This window comes from Myxine glutinosa, chromosome 10 (assembly GCF_964187855.1).
Source record: "Myxine glutinosa chromosome 10, kmMyxGlut1.1, whole genome shotgun sequence".
NCBI lineage: Eukaryota > Metazoa > Chordata > Myxini > Myxiniformes > Myxinidae > Myxine > Myxine glutinosa.
The window spans coordinates 30,487,133-30,514,704 of NC_136270.1; the positions used below are offsets into that span (position 1 = coordinate 30,487,133).

At 43.4% G+C, this 27,572-nt stretch overlaps 2 protein-coding genes across 5 annotated transcripts in view; both read left to right on the forward strand.

The window, feature by feature from the left end:
• The window catches only part of LOC137434402 (BTB/POZ domain-containing protein KCTD5), a 50,829-nt gene extending 34,882 nt beyond the window's left edge, over positions 1–15,947 (forward strand). The window contains exons 5-7 of the mRNA XM_068127365.2: positions 911–1,027; positions 12,420–12,527; positions 12,735–15,947. Coding sequence (XP_067983466.2) covers positions 911–1,027; positions 12,420–12,527; positions 12,735–12,767 — 258 coding nt within the window. The 3' untranslated portion in view covers positions 12,768–15,947. The remainder of the gene's footprint in view (positions 1–910; positions 1,028–12,419; positions 12,528–12,734) is intronic.
• A 5,758-nt stretch (positions 15,948–21,705) lies between these two features.
• Positions 21,706–27,572, forward strand: part of C10H8orf33 (chromosome 10 C8orf33 homolog) — a 48,323-nt gene continuing 42,456 nt past the window's right edge. For 2 of the 4 annotated variants that reach the window (XM_068127374.2, XM_068127373.2), the window contains exons 1-3: positions 21,773–22,212; positions 26,081–26,159; positions 26,305–26,451. In XM_068127374.2, coding sequence (XP_067983475.1) covers positions 22,018–22,212; positions 26,081–26,159; positions 26,305–26,451 — 421 coding nt within the window. In that variant the 5' untranslated portion in view covers positions 21,773–22,017. Of the gene's footprint in view, positions 22,213–26,080; positions 26,160–26,304; positions 26,452–27,572 lie in introns of all 4 variants that reach the window. The other 2 variants (XM_078785509.1, XM_068127375.2) reach the window with 2 other exon arrangements.

A 27,572-nucleotide genomic window follows, 5' to 3' on the forward strand; every position in this document is an offset into this window, starting at 1 on the left:
GGATCAAAGAAAAAAAATCCTTCAAAAACAGAACAGTTGGCTCGCACCAAGTTGACTGTGCAGGGTAAGTATTCTACGAATACCATCTAGTTATTTATTTATTTATATTAAATGCTTCCAGTAAACCTTTTATGGGTGACTTTTATATTTATTTTGAACGAGAATGTTCTTTGGCTATGCTAATGAGCCACAGCCCTAAACTACGATAATGAAAATGGCCTACATGTATCATATTGAAAGTCAAAGACTATGTAATAACAATTACAGTGTGAGAAATGGCTTTCTGACTAAAGTAAATTTTGTAACGTTTCTCCCCACCCACCCTCCCCCTACGCCCTACCCTAACCTCCTGGTACCTTTTTTCTGCTTGCCTGTGACATTTTAAAATATAAAAAAAACTTTGTAATATGCAATCATCAATGGGGGACACATATAACATGTAATGATTTTTAGAGATTTGTGCCCCAGAGGGTGGGGATTTAGGGTAACAGGGGTCAAAATGGGGGAAACTATTTTTATTCAAAATCTAATATTCGGTCATTCCTGGTGGAACTTTTTTCTGCCATCTTTCAACTTTGCTTTAGGTGGGAAGCGTGGGGATTTGCGATGGCGCGCCATTGACTTGACTCTTGTTTGTTTTACATTTGACCATCAGGATTCCTGAATTTGTTTTAAGATGAGGCAAGGAGATTAATATGGAAACTCTGTTGCTTACCATTGAGTTTTCAACTGTCAGGCCCGTGATAGAGGATATTTTACTTGGATGTCAGCTGTTTTGTCCTTATTTGGTGAGCGTCGTCATTTGTTCCTGCCGGAGATCAAGGTTGTAATCTTGGAAAGTTGTGTAATGTACATTGCTGAGTCTTTCTCTATCGGAGTTGGGATTTTGATGTTTTATCCTGGCTTCCAGTTGGTCGCAATTGGCTCTGCTTACGGCTACAGTGGAAGCCATCAGGCGGAGTACCTGCTAATCGTTTCCCGTGAGGTGAAGACCGAGGACGATGGACCAGCCCATGTTCCAAGTGAGGTAATAATGACACAAATCATGGCCGTAATGCAAAATTCATTTTCACTATCATTGCGGTGTCTCGACTTTCCTTCTGCTTCTGATAACGTCAGGAGTCAAGAAATCCCAAGAAATGTTGTCTTAATTGCAGGTGGGCTTTCGGTGTATTGTAAAATTGGATTTGGTTATAATCTTTGAGTCGGAATGAGAGTCGAACTGGACGGGTCAGGACAGGTTCCATGAACACAGGTGAGTTGAACGATAGGAGTAAAGTGACTGCCTCTGGAGGTGATTTGCTGTTGAGCATGTGTGAACATCTGCTTCCGCTTCGGATAGCTCTGTGTTCTTTTGAGGAATTCCATCGCCAGTGAGGGCTTTGGATCACACCACATCAAAGATAAGATAGTGAATTGTAAAGAGAATAAAACATCAAAATGTTTTTCCTGCAAACATTCCTGCAAATGTTTTCAAATGTTGCCATTTGAATTTGTGAACGTCAGATTTCAACATAAGCTCCTGATTTCTCAGCACATTTTTTTTTCCAGTGAACGCCGAAGAAACTCGATCACATTGCGGATCAAACTTTCGAATTCGTCCAAATTAGCGGGTTTGCTGGCTTACAATTTTTCTTTCGTCTATCTCCACAAGAGGAAATTGCATGGGGTTAAATGGGGACTCCTGGATCGCCATTCCATCGGTCCTCGTCGCCCGATCCCTCTGTGTAGTAAGTGGGTGTTCAACCAATTACAAACTTCTATCAAGAAGTGCGGAGGGCCACAATCTTGCATAAGAATCGTTTAACCTGTGTTGTCTTATTGCTGATTTTTTTTGGAAGAAGAAAGTTTTGAAGCATTTTCACGCATCACTGTTCGTTCATTGTATCCTGGAGGAAGTAAGGTGCACTGAGGTGAGTTGAAGTCATTCCGCACCAAAGAAGCAATTTTGGCCGACTTTGGCTGTGTTAAGACTGTTGTTTCTGGATTATTTCCTGACCAAACCAGAAACATGGAAAACAGCCTCCTCGGAATGAACCAGTTGTTGTAAGCTTTAGGTAAACCACCTTTAGAGGCCATTTTTCCCCGCAAAGCGGGGGTTGGCCTTTTTCGGGGACCGTGGTTGTTGTTGTTTTTTGGTCCCCTTGTTGAAGCCATGTTTTACGGCCGGATGCCCTTCCTGACGCCAACCCTTTTTGCCGCCTTTAACGACAAACAGGGAATTACCAGTGAACTGGTACTCAATTAGCCGACCTCGGAAGGATGACAGGCTGAGTCAACCCCCCTGGCGTTAATTCAGCGATCGACCGGGATTCGAACCCAGGATCCTAGGATCCTAAGCCGACACCCTAGCCGCTAGCCCAACACCAGGGTTGTAATGATGTTGCATTACATGTAATGATGAATGCTTACAACAATGTTGTAAGCTTTAGGTGACGGTTTGAAATCGTTTTTGGATCCAAAGTGGCATGTATTCCCATTTGGTGCCGCCACCATCTTTGAACTGCAATTACAGACTGCCAAACGTCATACTGTGCAGCAATTCACCCTCTTTGAGCAACAGTTAATTTGTCAGCCATAATGGTTCAATCTGAAAGCAAAGGGAAAACAACATTAATGGCAATCAACAAGCTTTCAAACCAAACAAAATGAATGCTCGACATGTAATAACACCAGAGTATTTATTTATTAAAATAGAGACTTGATTATGAATCGCCCTGTCGTGTGTGCAAGTTTTAAACCTGTTGTGTGTGTAATATTAACAAAAGTCTGGGACAGTGGAAGGAAGAGCAAGTAATGGAAAGATGTAAGGGTAATATCGTGATAGTCAGGTGGTCGGCAAACAGCCATTTACAAACAAGCAGGTAGATGAATACAGGAAGGGAGAATGTTGGAAACCTGCAAGGAAGAGTGGAGTGGAGTGGGGAGGCAGGGGGGGGGGGGTCTTTTGGTGATTGGTAGGAACGGAAGATTATATGTCGGTATACTGCAGTCTTGAATCCCAAATGGGAAAAATGGAATTGTACTCTCATGGGGAGGTAATTCCACTGATTGAAGAGGGGAGGGGGGGCACACTAGACTTGGATTCTGGAGGGATAACAAAAATGGAGTTGCAAAAAGACTGCATTTGTCCTGGAGGAGTGAGGATTTTTTAGTATTACAGTAATCCCTTTGTTATTGGACTGGAAGGAAAAATCGCACCCATGTCTGGCGGTTCAGGTTGTCATTTTTAATACGAAATTGGCAAAGCCTTTAGAATTTCCATTGAGAATTACCCTTTAGGTTTAGAATTACCCTTTAGGTTTGAATTACCCTTTAGGTTTAGAATTACCCTTTAGGTTTAGAATTACCCTTTAGGTTTGAATTACCCTTTAGGTTTAGAATTACCCTTTAGTTTTAGCATTACCCTTTAGGTTTAGAATTACCCTTTAGGTTTGGAATTACCCTTTAGGTTTGAATTACCCTTTAGGTTTGAATTACCCTTTAGTTTTAGAATTACCCTTTAGTTTTAGCATTACCCTTTAGGTTTAGAATTACCCTTTAGGTTTAGAATTACCCTTTAGGTTTAGAATTACCCTTTAGTTTTAGAATTACCCTTTGGGTTTAGAATTACCCTTTAGGTTTAGAATTACCCTTTAGGTTTAGAATTACCCTTTAGGTTTAGAATTACCCTTTAGGTTTAGAATTACCCTTTAGGTTTAGAATTACCCTTTAGGTTTAGAATTACCCTTTAGGTTTAGAATTACCCTTTAGGTTTAGAATTACCCTTTAGGTTTAGAATTACCCTTTAGGTTTAGAATTACCGTTTAGGTTTAGAATTACCCTTTAGGTTTAGAATTACCCTTTAGGTTTAGAATTACCGTTTAGGTTTAGAATTACCCTTTAGTTTTAGAATTACGCTTTAGGTTTAGAATTACCCTTTAGGTTTAGAATTACCCTTTAGTTTTAGAATTATGCTTTAGGTTTAGAATTACCCTTTAGGTTTAGAATTACCCTTTAGGTTTAGAATTACCCTTTAGGTTTAGAATTACCCTTTAGGTTTAGAATTACCCTTTAGGTTTAGAATTACCCTTTAGGTTTAGAATTACCCTTTAGGTTTAGAATTACCCTTTCGGTTTAGAATTACCCTTTAGGTTTAGAATTACCCTTTGGGTTTAGAATTACCCTTTAGGTTTGAATTACCCTTTAGTTTTAGAATTACCCTTTAGTTTTAGAATTACCCTTTGGGTTTAGAATTACCCTTTGGGTTTAGAATTACCCTTTAGGTTTAGAATTACCCTTTTGGTTTAGAATTACCCTTTAGGTTTAGAATTACCCTTTAGTTTTAGAATTATGCTTTAGGTTTAGAATTACCCTTTAGGTTTAGAATTACCCTTTAGGTTTAGAATTACCCTTTAGGTTTAGAATTACCCTTTAGGTTTAGAATTACCCTTTAGGTTTAGAATTACCCTTTAGGTTTAGAATTACCCTTTAGGTTTAGAATTACCCTTTAGGTTTAGAATTACCCTTTCGGTTTAGAATTACCCTTTAGGTTTAGAATTACCCTTTGGGTTTAGAATTACCCTTTAGGTTTGAATTACCCTTTAGTTTTAGAATTACCCTTTAGTTTTAGAATTACCCTTTGGGTTTAGAATTACCCTTTAGGTTTAGAATTACCCTTTAGGTTTAGAATTACCCTCTAGGTTTAGAATTACCCTTTAGGTTTAGAATTACCCTTTAGGTTTAGAATTACCCTTTAGTTTTAGAATTACCCTTTGGGTTTAGAATTACCCTTTAGGTTTAGAATTACCCTTTAGGTTTAGAATTACCCTTTTGGTTTAGAATTACCCTTTAGTTTTAGAATTACCCTTTAGGTTTAGAATTACCCTTTAGGTTTAGAATTACCCTTTAGGTTTAGAATTACCCTTTAGGTTTGAATTACCCTTTAGGTTTGAATTACCCTTTAGGTTTAGAATTACCCTTTTGGTTTAGAATTACCCTTTAGTTTTAGAATTACCCTTTTGGTTTAGAATTACCCTTTAGGTTTAGAATTACCCTTTTGGTTTAGAATTACCCTTTAGTTTTAGAATTACCCTTTTGGTTTAGAATTACCCTTTAGGTTTAGAATTACCCTTTAGGTTTAGAATTACCCTTTAGGTTTAGAATTACCCTTTAGGTTTAGAATTACCCTTTAGGTTTAGAATTACCCTTTAGGTTTAGAATTACCCTTTTGGTTTAGAATTACCCTTTGGGTTTAGAATTACCCTTTAGGTTTAGAATTACCCTTTAGGTTTAGAATTACCCTTTTGGTTTAGAATTACCCTTTAGTTTTAGAATTACCCTTTAGGTTTAGAATTACCCTTTAGTTTTAGAATTACCCTTTGGGTTTAGAATTACCCTTTAGGTTTAGAATTACCCTTTTGGTTTAGAATTACCCTTTAGGTTTAGAATTACCCTTTAGGTTTGAATTACCCTTTAGTTTTAGAATTACCCTCTAGGTTTAGAATTACCCTTTAGGTTTAGAATTACCCTTTAGTTTTAGAATTACCCTTTGGGTTTAGAATTACCCTTTAGTTTTAGAATTACCCTTTGGGTTTAGAATTACCCTTTAGTTTTAGAATTACCCTTTCGGTTTAGAATTACCCTTTTGGTTTAGAATTACCCTTTAGTTTTAGAATTACCCTTTCGGTTTAGAATTACCCTTTAGGTTTAGAATTACCCTTTAGGTTTAGAATTACCCTTTAGGTTTAGAATTACCCTTTAGGTTTGGAATTACCCTTTAGGTTTAGAATTACCCTTTAGGTTTAGAATTACCCTTTAGGTTTAGAATTACCCTTTTGGTTTAGAATTACCCTTTTGGTTTAGAATTACCCTTTAGATTTAGAATTACCCTTTAGGTTTAGAATTACCCTTTAGGTTTAGAATTACCCTTTAGGTTTAGAATTACCCTTTTGGTTTAGAATTACCCTTTAGGTTTCGAATTACCCTTTAGGTTTAGAATTACCCTTTAGGTTTAGAATTATTACCCTTTAGGTTTAGAATTACCCTTTAGGTTTAGAATTACCCTTTAGGTTTAGAATTACCCTTTAGGTTTAGAATTACCCTTTAGGTTTAGAATTACCCTTTAGGTTTCGAATTACCCTTTAGGTTTAGAATTAACCTTTAGGTTTAGAATTACCCTTTTGGTTTAGAATTACCCTTTAGGTTTAGAATTAACCTTTAGGTTTAGAATTACCCTTTTGGTTTAGAATTACCCTTTTGGTTTAGAATTACCCTTTTGGTTTAGAATTAGCCTTTAGGTTTAGAATTAGCCTTTAGGTTTAGAATTAGCCTTTAGGTTTAGAATTACCCTTTAGGTTTAGAATTACCCTTTAGGTTTAGAATTACCCTTTTGGTTTAGCATTACCCTTTTGGTTTAGAATTAGCCTTTAGGTTTAGAATTAGCCTTTAGGTTTAGAATTAGCCTTTAGGTTTAGAATTAGCCTTTAGAATTAGCCTTTAGAATTAGCCTTTAGAATTAGCCTTTAGAATTAGCCTTTAGAATTGGCCTTTAGAATTAGCCTTTAGAATTAGCCTTTAGAATTAGCCTTTAGAATTGGCCTTTAGAATTAGCCTTTAGAATTAGCCTTTAGAATTAGCCTTTAGAATTAGCCTTTAGAATTAGCCTTTAGAATTAGCCTTTAGAATTAGCCTTTAGAATTAGCCTTTGGAATTAGCCTTTAGAATTAGCCTTTAGAATTAGCCTTTAGAATTAGCCTTTAGAATTAGCCTTTAGAATTAGCCTTCAGAATTAGCCTTTAGAATTAGCCTTTAGAATTAGCCTTCAGAATTAGCCTTTAGAATTAGCCTTTAGAATTGGCCTTTAGAATTGGCCTTTAGAATTAGCCTTTAGAATTGGCCTTTAGAATTAGCCTTTAGAATTGGCCTTTAGGTTTAGAATTAACCTTTAGGTTTAGAATTACCCTTTGGGTTTAGAATTAACCTTTAGGCTTAGAATTACCCTTTTGGTTTAGAATTACCCTTTAGGTTTAGAATTAGCCTTTAGGTTTAGAATTAGCCTTTAGAATTACCCTTTAGAATTACCCTTTTGGCTTAGAATTACCCTTTAGGTTTAGAATTACCCTTTAGGTTTAGAATTACCCTTTAGGTTTAGAATTACCCTTTAGGTTTAGAATTAGCCTTTAGGTTTAGAATTAGCCTTTAGAATTAGCCTTTAGAATTAGCCTTTAGAATTAGCCTTTAGAATTGGCCTTTAGAATTGGCCTTTAGAATTAGCCTTTAGAATTGGCCTTTAGAATTAGCCTTTAGAATTCGCCTTTAGAATTAGCCTTTAGAATTAGCCTTTAGAATTAGCCTTTAGAATTAGCCTTTAGAATTAGCCTTTAGAATTAGCCTTTAGAATTGGCCTTTAGAATTGGCCTTTAGAATTGGCCTTTGGAATTGGCCTTTGGAATTAGCCTTTGGAATTAGCCTTTAGAATTAGCCTTTAGAATTAGCCTTTAAAATTAGAATTCTAATTAGAAAACCAAATTCGTCTTCTCTCCCTCCTAACCAATCAAATTTGCCATTTCCAACTCTCATCAAAATTTGCCATCTCCAACTCAACATCAAAATTTGCCATCACTAATTCATCATCAGTCCCTCCTAGGGAGGGAGAGATGGAATCACCCCAATGTCTCATCCACGTAGTGATGCGTCTCACAAATCCAACAGCAATTCTCATTTCCTGCAACACAGAACAAAGAAAACACAGGTGTGGAGTCATCATCATCACCTCAGGTAAGTGGCTGCGTATGGTGCGACAGGTTCATCAATCCTAACTATTTCCTAAATGACTTTAACAACTTTACATTACCCGGGGTCTTTCTCCTGCCAAACCATTGGCCCACTTACACTATGGGTTCTAAAAACCAATTCCCATTGACCAATCTGTGGTGCCTCTCAATTTGGGGTCTCACTCCCCCGATTCATCTCCCGGTGCCCTCGCACAATTTCTGGGCTGTGACGTGTAGCTCTCCCAGCAGGTCTACCCACCTGCACACCTCCACCACCGTAGTTGCCACCCGAGCTTACCTGCTCCTCACCCTAACCTAACTAACTGGGGAAGGCCCTCTCGCACTCTCACCCCCGCAGTGCCCTCTCTGGCACGGGCTGCCCGATCCACACCCGGGATCCTCAGGCACCCACTGACACTAACGGCTCCCAGAGCCCACCTGCGGCCTCACCTGGCCGACATCCTCACAGTGGTGGAGTGCCCAAACCAACTACACACACTAACAGGCTACACGCCCAGCCATTTCCACAACACTAATGCACCCATCCACAATACCATTCTGCAACCGCACCACAAATGCCAATATCCAACCACAATTTACCTATACCCTCTACCTAACACTTACACTACCTGCCCCGGGTACTCGTGAAAGGGGTCCACTCTTCCCCCATCCACACCTTCGCACCATGCACACCACTCCGTACCACTTACTCCAACTCTCTCCACACCACTCATTCTCTGCTCCATATATTCCACACACCTGTACTTGCACACCTGTGCTCTCACACCTGGTGCCACCTGCACCCTTCTCTCCCCAAGCGCATTCGCGCTGATCCACAACACTCACTACTCATACACTGCTCCACACTGCTCCACACACCTGTCCAGCTCTCACACAGCATCATCTCATCTAACTACTCCCCTCTGAACTTGCGCTTCCCAGTCGTCCCTTTAAACTATTGCGCTCCCTCGTCATTATAATCCACACTAATCTACCTGCGTCCCCACTACAGGTATCAGTCACTAACTAACCTTAACGTTACCTAATGTCATCTTCGCTAGATCCCTACACACCATATCCTAACCCACCCGGGCTAGTTTTCACTGCCATACACCCCATAAACTATTGCGCATTTGCCCCACCACATGGGAAGAGTGGCAGGGATGCCACCCTTACCCACCGTCATACGGCGCGAGTGGGACATTGTGGGACCACCTCGTATGCGAGTCATTGCCCGCCTGCCGGACCCCTTGCGGGGTCAGCGCGGGGCCGAACCGGCCGGGCCCCCACAGTACATTACCCCCAAGGGGCTCTCGTGCCTCCCCTGTCCCTCTAAAAACTACCCCTGTTGGTGTCGATGCATGGGTCACACTTCCGCAACCCGCTACCCATTCCATACCACCACAACCTTGCTCACCCACACCTCGCACCTCTTTGATCACCGGACCCTCTTGCTCGCACCCTCGTTCCAACGGCCTCTCACGAACACCCGGGTCCATCTCGACCCCCAAGCTCATTAAATCACCTGGCGCATCATACGCACGACCATATTGGTCACCACTTACACCGGGTCCTCTTTCTCTTCGCTTCTCCTCCATCACCTGCGAATCCCTCATCCGGTTAATGAGCACATCATCACGATCCGAACACAGACTTTGGACCAATTCTTTTACTTCCTCCTTTATCTCTTTCTTATCCTCTCTCCGTCGCTTCTTAATTTCGCTCACCCCTTCTTCCACTTCTTCTAATTTCTGCTTCACCTCCTTCATCTCCTCGTGCGCCCCCTTAAGTTCTTCCTCTAACTCCACTTTATTTTTTTCTATGTGCTCCCGCACCTCCCGCTCTTTAACCTCCATCACCTCTACCACCTTGTCCATTTTCCTCGTCAGGTCCTCATGTACCGTCTGACACTCTTTTTTAATTACCCCTACGTCCTTTTTCATCTCCTTCTGTGTCGATTTTAAACCCTCTATTACCGCTGTGTTCTTCTTTACCTGGTCCCCCAACTCCTTTTGTCCCACTGTCAGTTGTTCTACTCCCAGCGTCAACTCCTCTATACCCCCTTGCAATTTTACAGTCCCCTTTCTCACCTCCTTCTCCATGCGCTCCTTACAGTGCCTCACCTCCTCGCGCACTCCTCCGACCTCCTCACTCACACCTCTTCTGATCTCTTCTCCCATCACTTGCATCTCCTGCCCAGATGCCACCCTCATGCTCCATTTCCTCCCTGTGAGCATCCAGTTTGGTTTCTACCCCCATTCTGACCCCCTCTATCTGCTGCCCCATTTGTTTAACTTCCCTTTCCGCTTGGTCCCTCATGTCCCTCAATTTGCCTTCCATACTGTTTTCTAACCCCTCTAACCCCTTTTGCATCCCTTCCATTTTATTCTCTTGAGCGGCCATTCTGTTTTCTACCCCCATTAACCCATGTTTTAATCCCTCACCGGTACCCCTCGCTTCGTCCCTCATTACCCCCATTTGGCCCTCCAATCGCTCACCCTGAGCTTCTATACTGTTTTTCAAACCTCCAATTTGGTCTCCCATTTGTCCCATAAGGGCCCTCATTTGCAGGAAAAAAAGGTTTGAATCCACCAACGGCGCTGCTACGGTCGCGGGCGCGGTCGCCGTGGCCATGTGCAAGGCGCCATTTTGCGCGCCCGTAACCTCGTGCGCGACGACGCTATTTTGCGAACCTGCCACCCTCACTGCTTCGCTCTCCTCATGTCCCTCAATTTGGTCCTGGATCGAACCTGCCTCACTCTCCTCTACCGGAACCCAGCCGTCTTGATCTGCCATAGCGCGACTTTCAAAATTCGGGTTTTTATTTTTGTAAAACACAATCAAATTTCGGTCACTTGTAATTTTGAGCGCTTTAAGCGCGCTTCGGGTCCGATCTCACTCCTCGACACCAATTGTTACAGTACTAACACAATTGGTGTCCAAAATTTGGGCCTAACAAATTTAGTCCCAGGTCCGAATCCAACTCCTGACACCAATTGTTACAGACGCGGTGTTAGATGTTAGTTTACCGAGCGGTTTGGTATTACCGCGTCCGCACAGTTACTCCCCGATTAGAACCCTATCCCGCCCGATTCCACTCGAACGTTGGCCAAATCGCGCTATGCTAAATCAATGAAGGAAAGGACACAACGGCTGGGATTAATGCAACGACACAAGGGGTACAGTTCTCAAGACCTCCGGAGGAGGATATAATATTGGTGATGCAGAAACGGGTAGATTACACGGCAAGAGGTAAAGCACAGCAAGATGGGCACTTAGACACAGTCTTATCTTATTCCTGACAGACCACAGACAAACGGGACAAGACTGACTTACACGGGGATTGATGGCTGGGAAGGACAGGCAGTCGATAGCTCAAGGTGCACCTTGGCTCAGGGGCAGAATCCACACGGTCCGGTCCAGAGATGCGGGGAGGTATTGTCGCGCTCGGAAGGTGGCGTCCTTTTCTCTCCAAGCTGAGGCGCATCTGACGTCACCTCCGTCTTCCTGCGCATGCCCAGCGGGGAGTGACACGCCCTCGGCTCGTTAGCTCCGCCCCAGATGGAATCGGTCCGCCGCTTCCATTGGGTGCGGGGGGTTACCGGGCTCCGCCCTTGACGAGGGGCTGACAGCGAGCCCCTGCGTGGTAACCCCGTCGGAGCACATGTTCAATGGCGGCTAACCAAGCCGGAGTGAGGACGCACACTCCCCGCGCCGCCGCCGCTGTTGTTGTAGTTGTTGTTGTACCATGAGGAAGAGCTGCGGGGAGGTATTGGGAGGTCCTAAACTTTCTAACGGTGCCATACAATCACATTCTGGTGCAACGAAGAGTCAGAATTAATGGAAACGAGTCCTTAACTGACATAGACTAAGAATAACTAGCAAGATGTCCTATAGTTGTCTACGTGAGATGCGGTGAACCTGGGTGCGACATTTAATGGGGGAAATAGGGGAAGGGCGGGGCTACAGAGTGTTGTTTACAGAAAATGGGACTAGGGAATGGGGGATTGGGGATAGTTGGGAAGTATTGGGGAAATAGGGGAATATTTACAAGCGGATATGGATGGAGGCCAAATCCCATATCCGCAACAATATGATATCATTAAATCATGCACATCTTACCTTAAATACATCAATCTACCAACCAGCACGACCACACCACCTACCTCTCGATCAAACTGTACTTCGAATGTTCAAACTGTCACCTATAACGGTTTTTTGCATGCTGCCGTATCCTAGCAAGCACTGATTCCTAGCAACATTGATTTGTAGTATATTTAATTATTATATTGTACTGTATTTACATAAAAATCTCATGAATAATATTTTTACTATTCGTATTGTATTTTACTAATTCGATTTGGTGCCTTTTTGTGATATTAAAGAAAACTTGTTTTAATCTACCAACTGTAGCCCCCTGTGCTTGCATACGTCTGACTCGTTGTTGTAATTTATTGTAATTTATTTATTGTTTGTTGTCTCTCACACACACACACACACACACACACACACACACACACACACACACACACACACACACACACACACACACACACACACACACACACACATTATTTTAGTAATCTGTTCCATCAACTGCATATTTTGCGATGTACTCAGTTTCATTTTGTGTTCAAATTTGTTGACTCACTTCACTTCCACTAGGTCACAAGTAGAGAAGTCTGCCATGAGACAGAAAGCGAAGGCTCGCTGCTCGTAACACGGGGTGCTGCTAGCAATGGCCTTCTTCCTGAACCCACTGATAAGGCCAAGGTATTTGTATGCGTTTGTACTCGTGGCCTGTGAAGGTAGAATGGTTCAAAATTTGATGCATGGCAAAAACCTTGGTGGATGTAGGATATAGGGATGCTTGCTTTCTGGGCACCTTTTTCTGTTATTATTGCTTTAGGCACCACAACTGTCAACTTGAAAACCCTTTAAATAACAATTGTATCTGCTCTACTTCACTCCCCTTTGTAGATGCTGCTAGAAAGGGGATCTCGGCGTGTGTGAGATACGAGTTCACCCTGGGTGTTGCACATTCTGACATCCAGCCAGTTTTCCTGTCTACATATTCCTTATCAGGGCTCCCAGCCACCTGGGCTATAAGGACTTTGAAGGTTGGGGGAAATAAATCAGAATTTTCTTGACTTTGTTGAACTAGAGCTTGTCCAAGTCAGGGGGTCTTGTGGTCTGCACGTCTTCCTGGGATGCTGTTACACGAGGCTTCCGGTGCATCCAGTGACGGACCTTGCCCACCCATAGCTTCCATCCTATACTCTGGGCCAAATTGCCATACAGATAGTCTGTACAGGTAGGGTAGGGTTTGAGAAGAGCATGAAGGATATTATCCATGTTTAAAATTAGGATTGTAATTTTGTTGTGGAGTTAAAGAAAAATATCTGTTCGATTCTGATGACAAGCTTATCTCTGGTGAGGATGTGAAGTCCAGCATTGCTTATTTATTTGCTGATTTTATTTTTTTTCCCTTTCTGGGTAAAAAAATTTTTTCCCCCTTTTTGCTTGTTCTTTTAGACTGTCTGCCCAGCACATCTCGTTTTGCGGAAGTGTCGGTTTCCCCTTTACTACTTTCCCTGGTTCAGCTGGATCGCTGCCCAGGGATTGACGAGCTACCTACTGATTCTTTACTTTGGTCTCCAGATCCATGCCTGGGTGGCATTAACATTTCTACATAATATTTTTCCAAGAGAGACGCATTTTCGTTTTCCATCCTTTTCTTTGGAGGGAGGGGGGAGGGGTGACGAGGAGGGGATGGTTTGGGGAGGAGGGGGGTTAATGTTGTCATTGTGAATGATTAATTTTGGTTATTTTGCATTTCGGTGCAAAAAGGGAATCTTTTGGTGATGCAGCTGTGCTGATATATTACGGCTGTTTTTGATTAGCTATATACTTCCTGTTAAAATGAAGCTCTAAACTGAAGCGATAGGAAGGAGACGATTGTGCCGAATCTGCTTTTGCGGAGAAAGCATCATTTTCCGAAGGAAAATTTAAGAAATTTAAGAAAGCATCCTTTCCCATGAGGAGCGGAAGCAAAACGATGATCGTACTGACGTAAATCATGGGTGCAAAATTGTTGAGTCGTCGTAATCAGCAGCTTCACTTTAGTTTACAGGAAAACCAGTTATAAGTTGAATGGTAAAGAAGAAAAAGCAACTTCTTGAGTTTACAACCAAAGTTAATATTTCTTTCTCGGAACGTTTTAATGGGGAATCTTTGCAAAAAAAATTCTGTGCAATTTATCCTCGTCTTGTCTTGAAAAACATCGAATGGTTGTGAAATCATCCGTTGTGTAGAAAATGGCTTGTTGATTGATCAGGAAGAGGGTCATTTGTATCCGATGGATTGTTTTCCACGTTTGGTACGGTTAGCAAAAGCAGATTCAGCATTACTTGTCTTTTGTGCCGTTTACTTTGCTGGCAGGTGTCTTACAAAATCCGAGAGGTGCGTGAGTGGGAGAGACGTGTGCTGTCTTCCTCTTTCCTTGGTGGTGCCATTTTGTTGCGATCGTTGTTTTCCGTAAAGCACTATTTCAAAAACTGTTTTGCCATTTACACGATGAGTTTGTAATCGTTTGTGTTTGTTTACCGTTGGTTTGTTTTGCAAACCGCATTTGTTTTGACACCTGCATATTACAAATGCTTTTGAACCCCCGTTTCATCTTTTGGTGTAGTTTTATTTACTTTCTTTGGGCAACGTTTGCTGCAGCTTTGGTCCAAATCCAGACTTTTCATTACTTTTCGCCACATTGCCAAAGATGAAGGCAAATCCCATACTTTACCCCAAGTGAGGTTCGGCATACACACCCATCTGATCCGACACATTTGGATGAGATAGGCCAGGTGGTATTTATGGATGCCTATCTAGTTTCGGTGGGGCTATATCCTGGTGTTGGGCTAGCGGCTAGGGTGCCGGCTTAGGATCCAAGGATCCTGGGTTCGAATCCCGGTCGATCGCTGAATTAACGCCAGGGGGGTTGACTCAGCCTGTCATCCTTCCGAGGTCGGCAAATTGAGTACCAGTTCACTGGTAATTCCCTGGTTGTCGTTGAAGGCGGCAAAAAGGGTTGGCGTCAGGAAGGGCATCCGGCCATAAAACATTGCTTCAAAAAGGGGACCGAAAAACAACAACAACCACGGTTCCCGAAAAAGGCCAACCCCCGCTTTGCGGGGAAAAATGGCCTCTAAAGGTGTTTTATTTTATTTTATTTTTTTATCGAGTTTCGGGACATGACAGGTTAATCGATTTGTTCCTTTATTGGATCCAATTTGTCGACGAGCACTGCATTTCGTTGGAATTTTTCTCATACAAACAGGGCTGTTGGTTCCAATTTGCATAAAATTGCACATTCTGGTTCTGTTGTTGCCCAGCAGCTCATGTTGTGCTGCTTCCTTCCTTTGTAACCAAACACCACCTTTTGTAACACTGTGCTCCATGCCTCGCACAGCAATCCATGTCTTTTTTCTTTTTTTGTCGTTGTGGACTTTTCTGAAGAAAGAAAAAAAAGGAGAGAATGTAATTGTTCCAACAAAGGATTTATTGAAAGAAAATTCAAATTATTTTCAGATTCACATGGAGATGCATATTTGTGGTAGAAAATGCGCAGGCCTTTGGTTTGAAATGTGACGTTTGCAGGTGATGAGTAGGACGAGCGGAGCAAGTTAAACGGGGCCCACGCAAACCGAGTGCTGCCTTTTCACCAAAGGGCTCATTGCACCTGCCAGCCCCAAATCCCGGATCTTCCTTGCCGTTTCTCTCCAGGTGTAGCACTCGACTGAATTTTAGGCGCACGCTCTGGTCAGTGAGCCTCGACGCCGGCTGCCTTTGGCATGATGCCTTTCGGTTTCTGGATTTCCTTATGAACCATTAGAGTGGCTTTTGGGTAATATAGTGACTCAAGTATTAACATTAGGCACGTGAAGGATGTTAATCGCCTGTTCTGTACAGTAGTGTACGCGGCTTCTTTTTACGGTGGTTTTTCCTATTGAATTTACCAATAGTTTTTACATTGAGCTTGCATGTTCCCTGGAATGCTGACGTGTAATGGCTTTTCTGCTTCTTCTTCTTCTTTTTTTGATATGTTGATTTTTTTTCTTCCCCGTGACATACGGATTTGTCATGTCTTTTCCGTAACGCTCTTTTTGCCCCAAATAAAGTCCTGCACGTCCGATATCATCCATGCACATTTCTTCTTTTTTGGGAGATTTGAACCCTGATCACAGGAATGGATTGGTGTCCACGACAACATTTGTTATTGTACAACTATCGGGGATGCCTCTTCATGGTGGTTGTACCCCCAACGAAAGTGGTTAAAATCTTTGGGCCAAATCTTCCCCATTCTTCCCTGCTGCCTGGATTCGTCAGGGCTGAGCGGTCACGGTCAGAGTGCCGACCGGTCCCCATGGACCAGCCCTTTCCCTGTCTCTCCCTGTCTCTGTCTCTCCTCTGTCTCTCTCTCTCTCTCTCTCTGTCTCTGTCTCTCTCTCTGTCTCTCTCTCTGTCTCTCTCTGTCTCTCTGTCTCTCTGTCTCTCTCTGTCTCTCTGTCTCTCTCTCTCTTTCTGTCTCCTGTCTCCTGTCTCTCTGTCTCTCTCTCTGTCTCTGTCTCTCTCTGTCTGTCTCTCTCTCTCTCTCTCTCTCTCTCTCTCTCTCTCTCTCTCTCTCTCTCTCTCTCTCTCTCTCTCTCTCTCGTGTGGAGGATCTCTGGGTCGCTCCTGCGAGATCGATCGGCTGTCTCCGTGCTACAGGCTTGTTCGAGAGAACTGTTTGGGGCTATCCAACAACATTTGTTGTAGGGCTGAGGTAGCAGGCTTTTCAGAGTGGGGCCAGCTCGAGTTGGTCTGAGCCAAAATGACTGGACCGTTGAAGATTGATTTGAAAATAAATAAATAATCGGTCGAGTAGTAACGCAGCACAACTTTGTATTGATCTGTCCTTGGGGGCCACTGAATCCTTTTCTCCTTTCCCAAAGGGCCATTATGGAACAACCAAGGATGTTTTCTTGTTCAGTTACCAAGTTTCTTGTAGAGTGCTCACCCAAGTGGCTCAAGCACTCCATTCTAAACCGTTGATAAGGAATGGGTGGCTTGGCAAGCGCTAGCTAGCTGCTGCTAGCTGAACATACCCTGCCTGGCTTTAAATGTTGTGAAAGAATAACGTGTTTTGTACGACATGCGCTGTGATTGAAATAATTACTTTGGAAAGATTTTTTTTTATTCGCTTTTGGTGACAATATCGGCATGATTAGTCAAAATATCATTGTGATCGATGGAGCTGGGAGAATGGCCTAGATGTACGTACACAGGCCTCGAAGCTGTCTCGCCTGGGTTTGAATCCCTACCCAGCTATAGGCCATCATGTCGGTGTTTCACAGGCAGTCCCTTGGATGGACGTTAAAAGGATGTCTCGTCTGGTGGCATTCATTGGTGGGTGTTAAAGATCCCATGGTGTTCTTTCACGAAAACCAAGCGAGTTATCGCCGGCATCCTGATCAAATGCCAATGCATGCCCGCACTGACTTCCACGAAGGCATTGGTAAACATCCGGCATAACTCGGACCTATTCATGGCTTCAGCAGCACTAACGCTCTGTCTTGATAATAACCTACATTGGATGAGGAATAATAACGTACATGTTAATACAAAGTCGTTATAATTACCATACTAGCAGACTACCGGCCACATGGACGATCTTGTTCTATGCATACTTTTATTTTTGTGTGGTGTATATGCCACTGCCGGCTGCCTCAATTGTTCCCGGAAATAAAATTAAAACTAGAGCAATGCGACTGTCGCCAATATGCCTCCGCATAGTCCCACAATGGGTAGATGCCCTCGCTCACTGTCCTAAAAATAAACTAGTTTGATTTAAATCCCTTCAGCTGTTTTCAAGTATCACATTTTCACCAGCCATGACAGTTTCACATCAATCGGTGAAGCTGTTTCAGACGGATTTAAAAAAAAAAAATCAGCTTTCAAGCTAATATGGCTGCCATACCACATGACATATGACCTGGAAAAAAAAAATGTACGCACTGCATATGTAAGGGTAGGGGATCACGTTTGTGAAGTTTCGTGTTGATCGGATAAGGTTAATTTTTCTATCCAATATGGCTGCCAAACCACGTGACCTACAACATCATTTCAAACTATATGTAACAATGGTGTTATGAAATTTCAAACCTATATGATGCTCAAGAAATTTCATCTTGATCGGATGAAGTTTTGTACTTGTCGAATTATGATGTCATAATGGAGGCACCTATGACATCATCATTAACATATTTTATTCCCTATGGAGAGTTCTTTACAATGAGCCATGTCTCAATTTTTCCCATGCAGCACTTTCAGATGCAGAGGTGCAAAGTTTTTCGGTTTTTCCAAGATGGCGGCCAAACCACGTTACGTGCCCTATGACGTCATGAAAAAAATTCTCCAATATTTTATCCCTAGGTGACGCTCAAGAAATTTCATCCTGATCGATGAAGTTTTGTACTTGTCGAATTATGACGTCATAATCGAGGCACCTTTGACATCATGAACATATTGTTGCAGTTTTGTGTTTTTACAAATAAAGGTTAATTTCCCCTTGTAGTTTAGTTACATTACAACACATAGCCTCATTTAAGCTCAGTTATTTCGTAGTAAATGTAAGCGTAGACCTTTCCTGTGTTTAGTTTTGCGTTGAGTAGAACAATGAGAGTTAGGTCCTGTACGATGCTTATGATGCCTCAATGCTTTGGGTTTTGGCGCAAAATACCACGAGGCCGGCCTGAACAAGTCGATCAAGGCCGAAGGAAGGCGGGGCAGAAGGAGTGGGAGTGACCGGTAAGCACGAGCCGCCAATCAGGGCTTGAGGGGAGTGACTTACCACTGCGGCAAAGGGCGGGTTTTGGAACATTCGATGCGGGCTCGGGTGGGGCCAATATAACCCTGTGCCCGGAGCCCCCACCTCAGTTATGAAGGGAGACGCGCTGTGATAAGTTATAAGAAGGGAGGCAGGCAAGTTATGAGGAGGACATGCGCTGAGTTATGAGCTTGAGTTATCGGTTCGAAGCACTGTGTTGAGTTATGAGAGTGTCACAGCCCAAGTGAAAGCGCGCAGTTGTATTAATCGCGCTGTGAAGGACAGCCGTGCCGGGCCACAGACGTGCGTATATTTCCTCCTGCCTGCCTGCTTTTGCTGAGATACGCGCCGCGAGGATTTTCCCTCCTGCCTGCCTGCCTTCGCCGGGATACATGCGGTGACTGCCAGGGGGCCACGCCGGGTGAGCTGTTCCTGGATGATCAAAGCCGGTGCGTTCGGTGCATGAACAATTCTTCCTTCATCCCCCTGTGAGTGTGAGCGGGCCTATTGTCTGGGTCATAAGTTAAGACTGCCCTGTGTCTCTGCTTCTTCTACCAATCATTGTGCATAATAATTAAACCTGTTCTTCCTTTGATTCGACTGTTTCGTCCCTTCCATCATTGACTTGGCGTGGTACGAATTATATCGCTCTGATCGGGTTCCATTAGCAAGGTAACAGCACGGACCACGTGGTACGCCATCCGCTCGGGTGTACTCAATCACGCGTGGTTCGTGCGAGACTCGATCCCCGCTTCTGCGGCGGCGTGGGTACTTAGGTACGTGCGAAAATTGTCCCGAAACCCTTTTCCACGTCTGACCGGAAGTGGCGACTCAGTCTCGCGGTTGCGAAGACCCAAGGAGAACAAGGGGCTTAATCTCCCCTTGGTAAGGGAACGGGCTTCGCCAAAACCGCAACAATATTTTATTCCCCATGGAGAGTTCGTTATAATGAGCCATGTCTCAATTTTTTGCTATGCAACGCTTTCAGTGATATAGAGGTGCAAAGTTTTTTGGTTTTTCCAAGATGGCGCCCATACCACGTGACCTATGACGTCATAATTTTCATTAAAAAATTATACAGGTGGAGTTGCACCTATGGTAGAAATTTCCTGTCAATCGGACCAACGGTTGCAGAGAAAATCATTTATTCTGTGCGGACAAACGGTCCCAAATGCAATACCCTCTGCTCCTGCGAGTGTAAAGATACCTCTATACACGAATTGGGGTCATGATGATCCTATTGAGGAAGTTTGGATGTAATCGGCCCAGAACTGTAGGAGGAGTAGCGCGACAAACACGCACAAACACCGGTCCGTGAGTTATAGTAAGGATTCCTTGGTTTTCGGGTTATGATTGCTCCTTATAGTGATTGTTCACCATTAACCAGCATGTGATCGCTTAGCCAGCTCAGACGTTCCACCGAAGCATGGTTAAAAAGCTGGAGCATGCAATGCCTCTCCCTCCTTGGAATCCCTCCACTTTCAACTGGCACCATTAAATTGTCTATTTGTGTACATACTATACATTATTTCCATGTGATCGAGTGAAAAGTGGGGTTAGGCGATCAATTGGGTACGTGTCCGCGTTTTAAAAATTTATTTTCTCGACAACCGTTAGTCTGATTGACATGAAACTTTCACCATCGGAGCGCCTCCACCTGGAAAATGTTTTTGGACGCCATCGTGGATGGTATGGACGCCATCTTGGAAAAACGTTACACCTCTATATCTTTGAAAGGAAAAAATTGATGCTCCATGGGAAAAATTGAAAAATGGTGTGTTGTCAAGTACTCCCATTGGGAATAAGATATGTTCATTTTCATGTCACCGGTGCCTTCAGTATGACGTCATAATTCGACAAGTACGCTTCATCCAATCAGTATGAAACAAGACCGGAATCTAACAGTGGCGTAGCCATGCTTGTAAAATATTATAAACCACAAACACACATAATTAGCTTTTTAAACAGTCGCTAATGCTGCTTATAACATTAAACAAATAAATTTGGAGGAATCTCGACATCCTTGAGGTAAGTTTTACTTGCAGAACTGAGTGAAGATCTACTGTAATCTATATACCACACAAGGGTTGGGTAAATAACATGACCCTTCCTGCCGGGCCTATAAGTACTGTGTCGTTGGAAGATTCATAACGTCTATACTTTCGATATTTTATGATCATTTTAACAATCGGTTTGTTTGTGTTTCACACTGAATGAAAATCGTAAAGGAAGAGCATAGCTATTGTGATATTAGCGACTAGGTTCGACGATATGCTGGGCATGAACTAAATTGGAATTAAAATGGCGGAGTGTGGAGTCAGCTGTTGTACGCCGTAATGACATCAGACATAATCACATCAGACATAATCACATCACCCTGTCATGTGACGAGATCCTCAGCTCTGATTGGTATACGTTTGAGGGGACATAAAGGATGCAACTGTTAGTCCCATGGACACGAAATGTTCACCATAGGGAAAAAAAATTTCACTAAAAATCCTACTGTAGAATATTTTAATGATGAATATGACGTCATAGGTCACGTGGTACAGGCGCCATCTTGGAAAAAAACGAAAAACGTTTGACCTCTATATCTCCGAAACTGCTCCATGGAAAAAAATTAAATGTGGTTCATTGTAAAGAACTCCGCATGGGGAATAAGTGTCGTTGATGATGACGTCATAGTTCGACAAGTACGACGCTTAGTCCGATCAGATTCAAATTTCTTGAGCGTAATCATAATTATTATATTGGAGAATGTAAAATTTATTGCGTCATAGGTCACGTGGTCTGCCAGCCATATTGGATCAAATAAAAAAAAACTTCAAAACAGAATAGTTGGCCCACACGAAGTCCTTCTCATGACTGCGTCCACCAATATATCCGCGTGACTTCCCTCCCTTCCATCAGAATAGCTCATCACTTGAAGAGGCTACAGCATTCATGGTAGGACTCGCATTACACTGTTTACCTTTGCTGTGAATTCATATGTTATGCCAGTTTTTAATTATTCAAGTAATGATCTGTATTTTCGTTGGAAGTTCTGGCTGCCGTTTTGTTAAATGCACACTTTATGACGGCCATGACGGTATAGTCAGCGGCAATGTCGAGTTTTTATTTTTATTTCACAGCTCTTCCCCACGATCTCAGTTCATTTAGCCTTTGAAGTGATCGCTCCAATGCGAAGGAACTAGAATCGGAAGGAGCAAAGAACGAATAGCTTTCGGCAGTTTGTAAATGATCGGAAGCTGCACGTGTTATTTAATTTTAACGCTATTCGCAACAGTCACAGTTTAAATCTTCAAATCGCTGTTGAATATCACTAATATCAGTGACCTGAAGTTTTCAGTTTTTGAAATCGGGAAAGTGGCGTTCTGGTGTGAGAGGAAGTTGAATTGAAGAATGGGGGATTCCACGAAACACCTGTCAAAGAGTAAAGGGAAGAGTCGAAGCAAAGGAAAGACAAGATCGGCTGGAGTTCAGGACTCAACCGACTCTGCGAAGCGGTGGAATGTAAACGACACTCAAGCGTCTGCATCGGCCGAGAGAACATCCGACATGAAGGTGGAACGTGAAACCGCACCTTCCAGTTCCACGGTGTGTGTGTGTGTGTGTGTGTGTGTGTGTGTGTGTGTGTGTGTGTGTGTGTGTGTGTGTGTGTGTGTGGTCGAGTGGAGTGACGGAATAACCAGTTGAATGACGTCATTATTCAGGGACCTGCCTTGGATCAGAGGTGTGTTCCGTGAACGAGCGATTTGCTTACCACTCGCCAAGCAGCTCTCTTGACCGCTCAGCAAGCGGTTGATACGGAACGGATGGCTTGACAAGCGGTAGCAAGCCGCTTGCTAACGGAACACAGTCTTTGTCGTCTGATTGGTTCGGCCGACTACACTATATCATGTCTGTAAACGCTACAACTTTAAAACAATTTATTGTACACACGTAGCTTACCTGTGCCCGGGTCATTCTACATACACGAGGTCAAGGTAGGGTTGGGGTTGTGGTACGAAATTAAAGGGAAAAAGAATGGGATAAAGAAGGCAGATTAAGCCATTGTAGGAGTATGCAAGGAAAAATAAATAAATAAAAGAAGAATGGTTGGGAGATGAGTGAGAGACTCGACAACAGATGGTTTGGATGAATGGTTGGGATGAATGGTTGGGATGAGTGGTTGGGATGGTTAGATGAGTGGTTGGGATGGTTAAATGAGTGGTTGGGATGAATGCTTAGATGAGTGGTTGGGATGGTTAGATGAGTGGTTGGGATGGTTAGATGAGTGCTGAGATGAGTGGTTGGGTTGAATGGTGAGATGAGTGGTTGGGTTGAATGGTGAGATGAGTGGTTGGGATGAATGCTTAGATGAGTGGTTGGGATGGTTAGATGAGTGGTTGGGATGAATGCTGAGATGAGTGGTTGGGTTGAATGGTGAGATGAGTGGTTGGGATGAATGCTTAGATGAGTGGTTGGGATGGTTAGATGAGTGGTTGGGATGAATGCTGAGATGAGTGGTTGGGTTGAATGGTGAGATGAGTGGTTGGGATGAATGCTTAGATGAGTGGTTGGGATGAATGCTGAGATGAGTGGTTGGGTTGAATGGTGAGATGAGTGGTTGGTATGAATGATTAGATGAGTGGTTGGGTTGAATGGTGAGATGAGTGGTTGGTATGAATGATTAGATGAGTGGTTGGGATGAATGGCGAGATGAGTGGTTGGGATGAATGCTGAGATGAGTGGTTGGGTTGAATGGTGAGATGAGTGGTTGGTATGAATGGTTGGGATGAATGCTTAGATGAGTGGTTGGGATGAATGGTGAGATGAGTGGTTGGTATGAATGATTAGATGAGTGGTTGGGATGAATGGTGAGATGAGTGGTTGGTATGAATGATTAGATGAGTGGTTGGGATGAATGCTTAGATGAGTGGTTGGGATGAATGGTGAGATGAGTGGTTGGTAGGAATGATTAGATGAGTGGTTGGGATGAATGCTTAGATGAGTGGTTGGGATGAATGGTGAGATGAGTGGTTGGTAGGAATGATTAGATGAGTGGTTGGGATGAATGCTTAGATGAGTGGTTGGTAGGAATGATTAGATGAGTGGTTGGTAGGAATGATTAGATGAGTGGTTGGGATGAATGCTTAGATGAGTGGTTGGGATGAATGGTGAGATGAGTGGTTGGTAGGAATGATTAGATGAGTGGTTGGGACGAATGGTTGGCATGAATGCTTAGATGAGTGGTTGGGATGAATGGTGAGATGAGTGGTTGGTATGAATGATTAGATGAGTGGTTGGGATGAATGGTTGGCATGAATGCTTAGATGAGTGGTTGAGATGAATGGTTGGTATGGATGATTAGATGAGTGGTTGGGATGAATGGTGAGATGAGTGGTTGGGATGAATGGTGAGATGAGTGGTTGGAATGAGTGGTTGGGATGAATGGTGAGATGAGTGGTTGGGATGAATGCTTCGATGAGTGGTTGGGATGAATGCTTCGATGAGTGGTTGGGATGAATGCTTCGATGAGTGGTTGGGATGAATGCTTAGATGAGTGGTTGGGATGAATGCTTAGATGAGTGGTTGAGATGAATGGTTGGTATGAATGATTAGATGAGTGGTTGGGATGAATGGTGAGATGAGTGGTTGGGATGAATGGTGAGATGAGTGGTTGGGATGAATGCTTCGATGAGTGGTTGGGATGAATGCTTAGATGAGTGGTTGGGATGAATGCTTAGATGAGTGGTTGAGATGAATGGTTGGTATGAATGATTAGATGAGTGGTTGGGATGAATGGTGAGATGAGTGGTTGGGATGAATGGTGAGATGAGTGGTTGGGATGAATGGTGAGATGAGTGGTTGGAATGAATGCTTAGATGAGTGGTTGGGATGAATGGTGAGATGAGTGGTTGGGATGAATGCTTAGATGAGTGGTTGGGATGAATGCTTAGATGAGTGGTTGGGATGAATGCTTAGATGAGTGGTTGAGATGAATGGTTGGTATGAATGATTAGATGAGTGGTTGGGATGAATGGTGAGATGAGTGGTTGGGATGAATGGTGAGATGAGTGGTTGGGATGAATGGTGAGATGAGTGGTTGGAATGAATGCTTAGATGAGTGGTTGGGATGAGTGGTTGGGATGAATGGCGAGATGAGTGGTTGGTATGAATGATTAGATGAGTGGTTGGGATGAATGGTGAGATGAGTGGTTGGTATGAATGATTAGATGAGTGGTTGAGATGAGTGGTTGGGATGAATGGTTAGGATGAGTGGTTGGGATGAACGGTTAGGATGAGTGGTTGGGATGGAGGGTTGGGATGATTCGTTAGATGAGTGGTTGGGTTGAATGGTTAGATGAGTGGTTGGTATGAATGGTTGGGATGAATGCTTAGATGAGTGGTTGGGATGAATGGTGAGATGAGTGGTTGGTAGGAATGATTAGATGAGTGGTTGGGATGAATGCTTAGATGAGTGGTTGGGATGAATGGTGAGATGAGTGGTTGGTAGGAATGATTAGATGAGTGGTTGGGATGAATGCTTAGATGAGTGGTTGGTAGGAATGATTAGATGAGTGGTTGGTAGGAATGATTAGATGAGTGGTTGGGATGAATGCTTAGATGAGTGGTTGGGATGAATGGTGAGATGAGTGGTTGGTAGGAATGATTAGATGAGTGGTTGGGACGAATGGTTGGCATGAATGCTTAGATGAGTGGTTGGGATGAATGGTGAGATGAGTGGTTGGTATGAATGATTAGATGAGTGGTTGGGATGAATGGTTGGCATGAATGCTTAGATGAGTGGTTGAGATGAATGGTTGGTATGGATGATTAGATGAGTGGTTGGGATGAATGGTGAGATGAGTGGTTGGGATGAATGGTTAGATGAGTGGTTGGGATGAATGTTTGGGATGAATGGTTATATGAGAGGTTGGGATGGAGGGTTGGGATGATTCGTTAGATGAGTGGTTGGGATGAATGGTGAGATGAGTGGTTGGGATGAATGGTTAGATGAGTGGCTGGTATGAATGGTTGGGATGAATGGTTAGATGAGTGGTTGGGATGAATGGTTGGGATGAATGTTTGGGATGAATGGTTATATGAGGGGTTGGGATGAGTCGTTAGTTGAGAGGTTGGGATGAATGGTTGGGATGAGTGGTTGGGATGAGTGGTTGGGATGAGTCCATGACAACAGACTCGGGAAGACAGTTCCACAGGCGATGGAAGGATAAGTGTGTGCGTTGTGTTTGGACGAGATACATACACAGACATACCACCTCCATGATGCGTCTGCGCATTTCTCTTTTCTTCCTGTTCCCATTTGACCCTCTGTTGTTTAGCTCTTACCAGAGCGTTCACTTCTCTATGTAAAGAAAGTTTAAATTGTTTTGTGTGTACACAGCAATTTTATGTGTATATGTAAACATTTTGTTTGTTATTATGACTTTCTAATATGGCCGTTTTACGGATCTTACAGAACTTTGCAGAAGAGCTTGACTGGTGCATGGAGCAGCTTCAATTGGGACTGAGCTGCCAGAAAGGCACACCTCGCCAAAGTAAGCAAGCCAGGTTAGGGGAGGAATCCCCAGTAAGGTGCATCTTGGTTGGGTTAAAAGTGGACGGGTCGAAATTATGGCGTTCATAAAGAATTATTATCGGAAGCATCCACTCGTTCCTCTGTCCGGATCTTTCTCCTTCCAGTGGGCGAGGCTGCTCGGGCGCTGCGGATTCTGGGCAGCTCGAAGCCCCAGCTTGTCAAGAAACGGCAGGTGATGCAGATGGCATGTGGTGACTATCGCAGCAAAATGGCAGCGGAGAGGAGCAGACATATCCATGCCATGAGTTCTGGTGAAATCTCGTTCATCTGTTTTCGGGGTGATATTTACTGGTGGAGGTTTGAGTTGCTTTCAGATAAATCAAACAAACATTGCTGTTGAGAGTTGAGTTTGACCCCAGGTAAGGGGGGAAGCTGAAATGATATGCTGATATAAAGATTTATTGAGATGTTTTTTTAAAAATACGCTTAAGCAAAAGATATAGTTTCAGGTTCACCGACTGAGACCACGATGTTAATTTATTGAACCGTTGAGCCTCACCAATTGATTGGACTGACAAGCCTATTTTGATCCATGGCAAGAAGAAAGGCCTCCTTCAACATGGTCTATTCAAACTCCAGTTAATGTTGCAATTTCCTCTCTCAATCTCCTATTTGGTCTTCCTCTTCTTCTTCTAGGTTATGTATTTATTTATTTTTGTATACCGAGCCGAGGCTCGTGGAAGAGCAAGAACACATTAAGGACTAGGACGTAACAGAACAAAAGGAATAGCAGGAAGATAAGGGAAGAAATGCCAACAGCAGTGCCAAGGGACAAAATAGATGGGGATGGACAACAAGGGATGTGAGGGAAGGGGGTTGATGGGGGTAGAAAATATTATGGTTTTGGATTGGGGATGATCTAAGATGGTGGTTAACGTCTTGAAAACCTGGAGGGAAGAATGAGATTGAAGAGAAGGTGGCAGCTGATTCCACAGATGGGGGAAAAAGAGGAATAAATCGGTGGAGGTGACCAGTGATCCTGGATTTGGGTAGTTTCACCAGAAGGGGGTTGAAGGTGGACCATGTGTGCCCTGCAGAAACCTGGGGGAAGGGGGGGAGTGAGGGTAAGCACGAAGAGGGCAGAGGGTGCAAGACCAGAAAGGAGGTGGTCGAAGACATTGACCACGACCTGTCTGTGATGGGAAACTGATAGGCCCATAGACTCAAGCTTCACTACGGGAGATTTCAGTGATCTTTAAGGCATTTGTTTCCACAGTGACAAGGTGAGCAAGGTATGAGGCAGGGCAGCCAGCCTAGAGGGGAAGAGCAGTACTCCATCAAGCTGCAGATGAAGGTCTTGTAAGTGGATCGGAGTTCAGGTGTGCCAGTGAAGAACCAGGAATCGTTTCCCTCATGCTGTTCAGCCCCTGGA